Below are 11054 nucleotides of genomic sequence, written 5' to 3' on the forward strand. Positions count from 1 at the left end.
CAACTTTGAGTACTTCTAAATATGTTTGGCCAGGATTTCTGATTTCCAACTGTTAATATCCAAGAGAAAATCAAATTTTACTTGCTATTTCAAGATGTTTTAATGAAATTAAAAACAAATTTAGGTGCAAAATGGAGCATTTTGAGAGCAATTGATTCATTGAAAAAATCATTCGAGAATCTGATTGGTTAATTGGAGTAGCAATCAAAAAAATATTTTTCTGTTTTAGTGAATATTTTTCAATTATTGTATAAAAGCAGCAGATCAATTAGGAAAATATAAGGAGCATTTACGAAACAATTTTTTAGACATTAAGTACACATACATCTTTTGACGCTAACTTCCCGACGGTGCGAAATTGGCTGTTTCTGAAACTCTATTATTGATACCATTTGCCAACTCGCGAATATAGACCATTACAGACGCCTTTGACGATTGATGGGTAGTTGTGACTTTATCGACTGTGGTGGAAACTTCTTGTCATTCGTCCCCAGAGCATGACAAAGCGCCACTATCGCCATTTTACTGGCTATGCTGGTTATGCTCGACAACGAACCAGCATGAAGCAGCCGATGCTTAGTTCGGTATTTTGTGTTTGCAACGTTGTTCTGCGTCGTTCAATATATAACATAAAAATGCGAAATATCTACTGTGAATGACATGAATGAAAGGTCATAATTGGTAACAGGGAGAGGAAGGCGGCACATTTTGGAGAACAAAAAAATAGTAGGCTATCTTAGAGTTGAGCAGGTTAACCTAACCTCACTTTTTATGGGGGTTATACTGTGGAGATCTAGAGACTAGCGGCTAACAAGTTTTAAAGCAACAAAGTGGATTTAAGCGAAGGTGAAAATGTCGTACTTGACTAGGAAAGAAATTGATGAGATGAAGCCTCAGATAGAGAAGGCAGTCCATAAATTTCTGGGTTTTGGTGAACCTGCCATCGTCACTACTGCTGTCAATTGCATTAGCTCTGGTTATGACAGACGGAAAACTGCAGGTTTATATTTCTTTAATAGCTTACAAAGTTCAGGTAGTATTACTTAATATTATACACGATAATTGAATATTGTGACTTTACTTATTTACAGATAAGTTGTCTGCACTTCTGGAAGATAAAAAGGCAGCGAAGTTGACAGAAAAAATATTCATGGTATACGATGATACAAAAGCTGCTCAGAAATCGAAAAAACGGTCTCATACTGATGATAAAGACAAGGACAAAGAAATAAAAAAGGCCCGAATTAGGGACGATGAGCCTAAAAATGAAAAGACTACAGAAGCACAGTTGTCTGCGGATAAAGTATTTGCCCAGTTTGACATTCTATAGTATCGTCAAACTATGCTAAATACCTATGAAATACGTTTTTCTTTTTCAGATCAAACAAATGATGGTTAATGCGCAAAGAGAAATAGAAGAAAGAAAAAGAGCTTTAAAAGCAATAAAACAGGAAGAAGTACCTCCAGTGAGACCACTCTTCAAGGCTCGAGATTCGTTACCCAATGTTGGCAGTATGTATAATCAGGGCCTTCTCAGTAAAACTGATTCAGATAAGGCTAGAAAAATTGCTGCGCTTCAAGCTCAAATCAGAAACAAATTGAGTTCAGGCTTATTAAGTAACGTTAGCGTGCCTGACAAACCGACACCTCTCATCCTGGACGAGTCCGGTAGAACGGTCGACATTACAGGCAAGGAAGTTCAGTTGACTCAGGTTGTTCCTACATTGAAAGCAAACATCAGAGCGAAAAAGCGTGAAGAATTCAAAGCGCAATTACAAGAATCAAAAGGTCCCGAAGAGATTCAAGATACGCATTTCTTTGATACAAGAATCGGTGTAAAATCTGCAACGCGTGTGAAGCGCGGCCTAAAGTTCCATGAGCCAGGAAAGTTCCAGCAACTTGCAGAGCGAATTCGCATGAAAGCACAACTCGAAAAACTCCAAAACGAGATAAGTCAAATAGCTAGAAAAACCGGAATTAGCTCGGCCACGAAGTTAGCCTTAATTGCTCCTAAAACAGAAGCCTTAAACGAAGACGTTCCCAACGTAGAGTGGTGGGATTCTGTCATCCTCACGGGTGGTTACGCTAATGAAGGTGAACCAATGCCCGTTAAAAATTCTACGATTACAAATCTAGTTGAACATCCCACTCAAATGAGACCGCCTAGTATGTATATTTTAATTACACGTTATTTACCGGGAATGATCTATACTAAAAACTAATTCTTATCATATCATAGCTGACCCTCTGAAACAAATCTACATGCCAGTCTTCCTAACGAAGAAAGAACGAAAAAAGCTTAGGCGCCAAAATCGACGAGAAGCTTGGAAGGAGGAACAGGAAAAAATTCGATTAGGATTGGAACCGCCCCCGGAACCCAAATTACGAATTTCAAATCTAATGCGAGTACTCGGCACGGAAGCGGTTCAAGATCCCACAAAAATAGAAGCGCACGTTCGTCAGCAAATGGCCAAGAGATTAAAAGCTCACGAGGACGCAAACGCAGCGCGAAGACTCACTGCAGATCAACGGCGTGAGAAAAAAGCTCGCAAACTCAAAGAAGACACAAGTTTGGGTGTACACGTAGCTGTTTACAGGTAAGGATTTCTATGTTTCTTCATATGGAGTCAATGTTCTACAGAAGCTCACATATTCTACGCTTTATATCAATAGAATACGAGATCTGCTGAACAACGCATCAAAGAAATTCAAAGTAGAAGCTAACGCAAAGCAACTTTACTTGACTGGATGCGTTATGCTATTCCGTGACTGCAACGTCGTTGTCGTCGAGGGTGGCGCCAAACAGCTGAGCAAGTATAAGCGGCTGATGATGCACAGAATCAAGTGGGAGGAGGATATTGTGAAAGACAACGATGGTAACGACGTGCCTAACAAATGCGTTCTCGTGTGGGAAGGCACAAGTAAACAACGGCATTTTGGCGAGATAAAGTTCAAGGTCTGCCCAATAGAAAAAATGGCTCGCGAGCATTTTAAAAAGCATCAAGTCGAGCAGTACTGGGATCTCGCTTACAGCGGGGCCGTCCTAGATAATACAGACGATATCCGCTCCTAGGAGCTAGGACCATAAATAATATTGGAGCGTCAGGTCAATCGAACGCTTACATAAGAAATAGAAAATCCCCAAAAACGCTAATAAATGATTTACTAGTAAATAAACGTACGTGAATGTACTTAACCTTGAATCACTTCCTTTAGGCACATCGGTAGTAAGATTTTTCCTTCAACGGGCCAACTTAACGGCTTGAAGATGCAACATAAGAACAGGATGTAATTTATCATTGGCTGCCAGTAACATTAGCGAAAGTTTGACTTTTGCTCTGAGGATACGTCACACACAGAAGATACAGAAGGCAGTACAGATTTAACAACTCGTGACATTCCAGGCTAGATTCTACCCACGTTGATCATATAAAATGTCACGGCATCGACGTACCTCTTAAACTCGAGGACAAACCTTACGAGGCTAATCTGCTCTCTAAGATGAGGATGAGCTATCATAAATCCAAATTTGAATCGATCCTGCCATCTGAATCCGCACGGATTCACTGATGATCAAACGAGTATCGCTATAGAATTAGCATAACGTTATGGCGTTCAAGCGCTTACCTGAGACATAATATTATGCAAAACAAATCAAAGTATACATATACGGTGTCCGCACTCAAGCATAACGACACCACGAAACTTTGAGAGGCGTCGCGGGGGCGTCTCCGCGACTCTCTACTCTCCGACTGTACAATGAGCTTTGACTTCTGTGTCCTTTATACTTGCCATTGCGATATCAGCGATCCACCTCGATTCAAAGGATCCTTGGCCTCGATGCTGATCCAGATTTCTTCCTCAGCCTTCTTATTACAAGTACTTGAGTTGGCTGTCTGGGCGCATTAGTACTTCCTTTCGAAAGTATCATCCTTTCTATTGTTATTGATAAACGCTGCCTCTCCATTGCAACAACCTGTGTAGTATATTCGATTTATAATTGACACCCTATACGATAACGATCCTGGCCCCGACCCCACTCTCGTCCGAACAACCATCATTGCAGTAGACTTACTTTCGTTCGAGCATCGGCCTCACGTCTCAGCTCCGAGCTCTCAGCTCTCAGTTGATCTGCCCGTGTTGCTGCAGACTCACCGGCCGGTTCCTCTTACGTATATTCCCATCCCTTGTCATCGTACTTTTTATTTACATCAGTGACATCCTCTCAAATAGTTAACTGGGCCCTGAGACAAGACTTAATAATACCATTTTTACCCAAGCATTCATTTTCGAATTATGTTTCCAAAATGAAAAGACACAGGCTAGACATGATTGCTTTCGTATTACGGTAAGTGCCTTCCTTTCTTTCGCACGGTTTCTTCCGCTCCCACGCATTGCGCTATTCTCCTGACTCGCTAGGAGACACGCATGTCCATTTTTATTTATGGCATTACACGATCGTATAAAATAATTTATTTTACACGATTCTGCTTTTACTCGATTGAAATTTATTTATATAGTTAACTTTATATTTTATTTTAACTTAACTACAGCGTTTGATTTTTTTTTAATATCGCCACCCTGGAGCATTAAGTAAAATAATCACTTGCTGAGACATATATTTGAAAATTTATTGCAAACTTGCTGCGGATTATTATGCAAAAAAAAAGTAATGAGAGAGTCAGGAAACATCCTAAATGCCAACACGACTGTGTAATCTCGGAAGGATTCGACCTCTCACGGAACAGGAAGATTGAAGAACCGAGTTCGTGAAGTCTACACTGAGAGAAATAGATATTACTGAACAGTAAAAAAATACTACCCGTTAACATATTTAATATTCAGTATAGGGATGGGACTAATTATATTAGCGTAAATATCTATTTATATCATTAAAAATATATTATCCGATGCAATCTACCGATACTATTGCTGCTAACAATATCACATTGTACATACATATAACAATCTCTGCATAATACATACGATTTGTTATTTTTAATATCTGTGATGCTAAGAATTATTGGAATCTGAAATTGTTTCTAGATTGCAATGCTTTGTGACTATCTATAACACTGTAGATTTATGTCATTATCATTTTAAAATTTTAAATTCTATTTAATACTTAACCATTACGTGGATTGTTCCGCCCGATAACAATGGATTGTAGTCGTAAACACTCGGTTACTAAAAAATCCTGAAAACAATTCCGCTGAATTAATCCATAGCTATTTATGGTTCTCATGACTAATATTCATATAGTAAACATTAATAAATCTTGTTGAGTATCTCCAAGCTATCGCAGTAACAAACTTATATTGTAAATTTTTCATCGCAAGTAGTACCCAGTGATATCTATGTAGTAATTGTTACCATCAATGAATTTATTATAACAGATATCAGAATTTCTACAATCTATTTGTCTCAGTGAAGACGTCCGCCGTCAGGCGAGTTGGGGATGGGGACAAGATGAACGACATCTGATACTCTTTTATAACTCGTTAAATATTATTATATACTTTTTTTCATGCATTTCATAATTATTGTTTTTATATTCACAAAACGAATGAATTGTTGTTATTCAGGTTTCTCAGCCTCCTGGTGATCTCACAGTGCACGCTGCTGCCGACGAGAATGTTGCAGGACATCAGTAAACGCGCCAATCTATCGATGGACAGGTACGATCGGATGGAGGAGGCTATTCTCAACTCCAGGATACACCTTCCTCAAGGATCACCGTCCTGGTACTTGGGAGCATCTCACGAGATGTCAGAGGCAGCTCAAATACTGTCTAGACGAGCACTTCGCGGTGAGACAATGTCCGTGATGCTGGTGGAGGCTTTAAGAATGTCGCCCAAAGACGCCCTTGCGCTTTTACCCTCCGTCGGTACTACGATCTGCGCCGAGGACACTTTGAAGTTCATCAGGATGATGAGAGAATGTAATAATATCGACAACCGATACAGAACCTATAACGGAAGATGTAACAATGCCATTCATCCTACCTGGGGAGCCGCCCTTGAGGCGTACTCCAGATTTCTTCCGCCAGAGTATAAAGATGGCGTCTCTCTACCAAGGACCGATCTGCCTAGTGCTCGGGACGTGTCTTCAAAAATTCACGCAGGCGGTCCCGACATAAAGCATCCTTACCTCATGGCCCTGGCTGCGCTCTTTGGACAGTTCCTCGCGCATGATCTTGCTCATACCCCCAAGATGGTACTTCCCGATGGGACCAGGTTAAAGTGCTGCGACGTGGAATTTGAAAATTTTCATCCTGAGTGCTTCCCCATACTAGCTGAAAATTCTATACAGTGTATGGAATATTCGCGATCAGCTCCCCATCCCGGAAACGTCTTTCAGGTACGTCAATATAAAAGATAAATGGGTAATATCGACTCCACGGGAGTGGTCGGTGAATGAGACGATGTCCTTGAAAGCAGAAAGTGTATCTATGCGCTACGGATATCTATATATTTGTATCATTGGGAAATAGAAAATATTCGAGGACGGATTTCGCAGCTATCTACTAAAAAAGTTAAGGACGTTTCGCAGGGTTGTAAGCTGGGACCTCGACAGCAAATTAATCAGGCCACGTCCTACCTGGATCTATCTCACGTGTATGGAACTTCGGAGGAAACCGCCAAGTCCCTGCGCTCCGGCAAGGACGGTTTGCTCAGCACCCAAAGGACGAATCTTCCTATGCCATCCAAAGATGCCGAAGGCTGCAGAAGCAATAGCGACGCCTTCCCCTGCTTCCTCAGCGGCGATTCCAGGATCAACGAGCATCCGGGCGTCGCTCTGATGCACGTCCTGTTCATGAGGGAGCATAACAGGATTGCCAAGAAATTGGCGCAGCTCAACCCTCGGTGGGACGACGAGAGAATTTATCAAGAAAGCAGAAAAATAGTAATTGCCGAGATGCAGCACGTTACTTACAACGAATTCCTTCCGGTCGTCCTCGGGGAGACGATGCTGGACAAGTATGAACTTTGAAGGAATTCCACCTGTTATTCTATAATTATAGAATTTATGGAATTTTTTAATATACATTCTTTAAAGATACGATCTACGTCTCACGGCACAAGGATACTTCCGGGGCTATAAATCTCAGACAGACGCGACGATATCAAATGCCGCAGCATCCGCAGGATTGTCATTCGTCGCTGCTCTCACTCCAAAGACCCTGGACCTGGTCGATACTCGGTCTGCTATTAAATCTGGAGAAAGATCTCTTCTCTCTGCCTTCTACGCTCCCCAGGAGCTTTACGAGGCTGGCGCCATCGAGCGTCTGATTGCCGGGGCGACTGGTCCGATCACTAGTATTATTATCTTGACATATTCAGATGGAAGGATCGTTAAATATTTTATTCATTAATACTTTCAGCTGGACATTCCAGAAAGCCCTTGCCACCCGGACTCAATGAAATACTCTTGGGAAGGTACTTCCACGATGGTAAAACCAAAGAAGTTGCCGTGGACTATGCTGCACAGATCATCCAACAAGGAAGAGATCACGGTCTGCCACCTTATGCCAAGTGGCGAAAATTCTGCGATCTGCCTGAGGTCAATAACTTCCAGGACCTAGTGGGAACCATGTCCAAAGAAACCATAGACAGACTCAGTAGCGTCTATAGGTATATCACTGTCTATGATCTATTAAAATAAGTCTAATTAGCTCGGTATCCAATATACAAGACAATTTGGTATTATCAGTGAAATCCAAGATGTCGACCTTGTCACCGGTGGGCTGTCCGAGGCTCCTGCAGAAGGTTCCGTCGTAGGACCCACTTTCCTCTGTCTTCTAGGAAAGACATTCAGAAACCTTCGTCTAGGTAAATAAGCCTCATTCAGAAATTCCATTATAATGATTCAGACCACCTTGAGCAATCCGTCGCAATTGTCCCGCACAGGCGACAGGTACTGGTACGAGAATGGAAACAGTAAAGGAGCATTGACCCTGGACCAGTTGGAGGAAATTCGAAAAATAACCATGGCCCGAATTTTGTGTAACAATGCTGACAACCTGAGAACCATACAGTCCAGAGCGTTCATACTGACGGATCCTTTCTTGTACGTAACCCCATAAAACCTTAATATGGTCAAAGAACAAACTTTCCTCGCATAACAGATATTTATTAATTTTCATAGAAATGACGTGAGGAACTGCTCGACGTATGAGAACGACGGTTTGGACCTGACAGCCTGGAAGGAGAAATCGAGTGTGTCGTAACCAAGTGATACTCCACTTTTTTCTTTCTAGCTCGCAAGTTCAATGAGCCCTAAGTGGATGCCAACCAAAGGGTGACTAATATTCACCAGATCGGTACTAGCCAATAATACACAATGCGTGTAATAATTACGCAAGTATTCCGCAAACCCTCATTTCTCGACTTTTATTAACGGAACTGACCTCTATCGGCCGAATCTTTTATTTCCCACGCTCCTGGACTCGCCGTTAACGCGAGCGCATTATCTTGGGAGAAAAACCACTATGATTATTTCACTATACTTCTTCTATGAATTCCGTTTCCGCGTTTTTCCCACACAAGGCAACACCACCGGCGATTACTAATGACTATTAATATTTAACCTGAATACCCTAAGGACATTCCTCCAGGCACAAGTACAACGACTCTAGAATAGCCCGGCATTGTTAGCTCCTTGCTGGAACGAGGCTGGCGCAAAAACATTAATAATTCATAAAGAAACGTCATTCTATACTCTCCTACAATAACGAGATATTTGACATTTGCGTACATTACGAGTTTCGTCGAATTCTCCAGAATGACAATAAAATTCAAGAGTCACGTTTCCTCGGCCTACCGTGTAGGTACATATTCAATATTGACATGTAAGCTATGGAAATAAACGTTTATATGTAATATGTAACATTGTACTGTAATACTGATCTATTCCAATGCTTAAAGAAAACGTAAGAGACTAAGGAAAAATATTCTTCGTGGATTCGATTTTTTTAAATAGTTTCTAACGATTACGTTAAGTCGATTGAGAATTCCTTCAAGTCGAGGATATCTCGTGAAAGATTGTAATTACCGGAAAGATGGCTCCTACAGTCTCGTGGCGCTTGACATTTAAGCTAGTCGTAATAAACGCGAGCCCATTATAGTGTATTCAACGTGACCATCGAATAAAGATATATATATATATATATATGTTGTGTATATATATGCGCAACACGGCGTAGCTAATTGTGGGACGAGAAATGCGGAACGTTCATCCAAGATGTTAAAGTCTGATGCTGAACGAGATGAAAGACCTTGATCCCCTGACCTCGTTGGCCTCCTCGAACTCTTGGAGTAAATTTACTGTGCGACTCTTGGTCAATCTCCACGTATATGTCATACCTTCCTAGTAATAATGGCTCTATTCTTCTATTCGACAGTCCAATAATTGTTCGATTAATTCCTGAAGTGCGTTACGCGTTGGCCAATTGGTCCAAAGGGATTATTTGACGTCTTGAATTCTTGAATCGTTGCCGTCGAGAATACACGATCTCTGGTATTGTTCGTTCTTTACGTGACTTGTCTTACCAGTTTTCTATGACGGTCGACGCGCTCTGGGAAATTGAGTCCCTCAAGAAAAAGTGTTATAAGCGTTATGCATGCTTGACGTATAATCGATTCAGACGTTCCACGTGTCTTTTTGGCAGGTGTCAAACGGTGGATTGCTTGATGGGCCACACGTGGATATGTATTAGGGCAATGTTAATTTATGCTATAGTAGAAGGATAAAATATAATTCAGTGCAAAATCATGTTGATGTACTTTGGAAGAAATTTTGAGGAAACATTTTATGCGGAACCACGTGTGACTTGATTTCTATTGATCTGTCAGAAAAACCACGTGGAACTTGTGGCACGATTGTAGTTCGAGTCTGGCGTGTATAATGTACTGTGATTATAATTTTTATGGGGTTTAGACTGTTCTGGTATCACGGATGTATTCAGCTGGCGGGGGAATATCGAAGTCAAAGAAGAAAAAGGATTGAGGTTGTTTAGTTGATTGGAATGGAGTTCGAAACTTTCTAGTCTGGGTATGAAGTCGTAGAATCGATATCTGCTTGTTATCTAGGCATTCTGTGATAGCTTGTTAATTTGTTATGGGTTACAGGTTATAGAGAGCTGACTCATTCTCTTGTGTTACTGTATGGTTATTTGTGGACGTTAACTTTTTTTTTTTTTTTTTTTTTTTTTCGAAATAGCAAAAATATGCAATTTTGTAACGGAGACTTTTGCCATATACTTACCCATCGTTTGGCAGCGTTTGAATTTGAAATTCTTTTGGAACGTAAAAATAACCAGATGATTATTCATAACAAACTCATTTATTAAAGTACTAAAAAGATTTTTAAATGAATTAAAAGTCGAAAAGTACAGATAAATATGATGTAGCAAGAGTAGAGTAGCTTTGTATTGAAACGAGTATACGCGGTGGATCTTATTTATCTTTTTTTCATTCATCCTCTCTGGTTCCATTCTTCTTCTGGGACTTTTGCTCTTTTTCGACTATACGTCTGCTTCCTTCTTCTTTTTGGACTGGTGAGGAACGAGTGGGAGAAGGACACGAGGCGTCGAATGGAGACTAATGGAAATTCTTAAAATATCTCACTGTCGACCGAGAATGCGGAAGGATGCATGGGGAGGGGGGATCTGAGGAGTAGGTAGGAGGGGGGGGGGTGGAATTCGCACGTGTCGCTTTTTGGTACGGGACTGATTATTATGATATAAAGTCAGGAGTCTCCATGAAAGAATCGATCTATTTTATAGCATTTCATTTCAAGAAAAAGGAAAAAAGTGACTCTTATAATTATAACAAACACGTCTCAATTATGAAGGAGGTTTCACACATTCAACGCTCGCGCTTTTTTTTTCTCTCGCGAAATTCGTAATTATTATTATTAATTCACCATATTTTTTTGTCATTTTCTTATCATCTTTTCGTCTTGTTTTGCGTCTCCTTTTATATTTACTATTCGGTTATCCCCACGTTTCGACATAAATTAATCGTCTCTCGTCTTCATCTTCCTAATCTCCC

At 40.7% G+C, this 11054-nt stretch overlaps 2 protein-coding genes across 2 annotated transcripts; both read left to right on the forward strand.

The window, feature by feature from the left end:
* Positions 1-49: 49 nt before the first annotated feature.
* On the forward strand, positions 50-3136 carry LOC107270447 (U4/U6 small nuclear ribonucleoprotein Prp3). Its single transcript, XM_015745477.2, has 5 exons — positions 50-1000; positions 1092-1303; positions 1380-2166; positions 2240-2597; positions 2674-3136. Exons 1-5 carry the CDS (start codon positions 853-855, stop codon positions 3071-3073), a joined length of 1905 nt encoding a protein of 634 aa, XP_015600963.1. The 5' UTR covers positions 50-852; the 3' UTR covers positions 3074-3136.
* A 1084-nt stretch (positions 3137-4220) lies between these two features.
* On the forward strand, positions 4221-9173 carry LOC107270445 (peroxidasin homolog). Its single transcript, XM_015745476.2, has 8 exons — positions 4221-4348; positions 5586-6360; positions 6553-6980; positions 7060-7307; positions 7385-7634; positions 7714-7832; positions 7911-8070; positions 8149-9173. The coding sequence occupies exons 1-8, from the start codon at positions 4308-4310 to the stop codon at positions 8228-8230; spliced, it is 2103 nt and encodes a 700-aa protein (XP_015600962.1). The 5' UTR covers positions 4221-4307; the 3' UTR covers positions 8231-9173.
* Positions 9174-11054: the final 1881 nt, after the last annotated feature.

The sequence above is a fragment of the Cephus cinctus genome, unplaced genomic scaffold (assembly GCF_000341935.2).
Source record: "Cephus cinctus unplaced genomic scaffold, Ccin1 Ccin1_scaffold0767, whole genome shotgun sequence".
Taxonomy (NCBI): domain Eukaryota; kingdom Metazoa; phylum Arthropoda; class Insecta; order Hymenoptera; family Cephidae; genus Cephus; species Cephus cinctus.

What these genes read in the sequence shown, in the direction of transcription:
- LOC107270447 (XM_015745477.2), top strand. Translation starts at nt 853, where the DNA reads ATGTCGTACTTGACTAGGAAAGAAATTGATGAGATGAAGCCTCAGATA. An exon ending in CACAGTTGTCTGCGGATAAA is followed by an intron (nt 1,304 to 1,379) that starts GTATTTGCCCAG and finishes TTTCTTTTTCAG; the next exon opens with ATCAAACAAATGATGGTTAA. An exon ending in GTACACGTAGCTGTTTACAG is followed by an intron (nt 2,598 to 2,673) that starts GTAAGGATTTCT and finishes TTATATCAATAG; the next exon opens with AATACGAGATCTGCTGAACA.
- LOC107270445 (XM_015745476.2), top strand. Translation starts at nt 4,308, where the DNA reads ATGAAAAGACACAGGCTAGACATGATTGCTTTCGTATTACG. An exon ending in ATGATTGCTTTCGTATTACG is followed by an intron (nt 4,349 to 5,585) that starts GTAAGTGCCTTC and finishes GTTGTTATTCAG; the next exon opens with GTTTCTCAGCCTCCTGGTGA. An exon ending in ATCCCGGAAACGTCTTTCAG is followed by an intron (nt 6,361 to 6,552) that starts GTACGTCAATAT and finishes GACGTTTCGCAG; the next exon opens with GGTTGTAAGCTGGGACCTCG.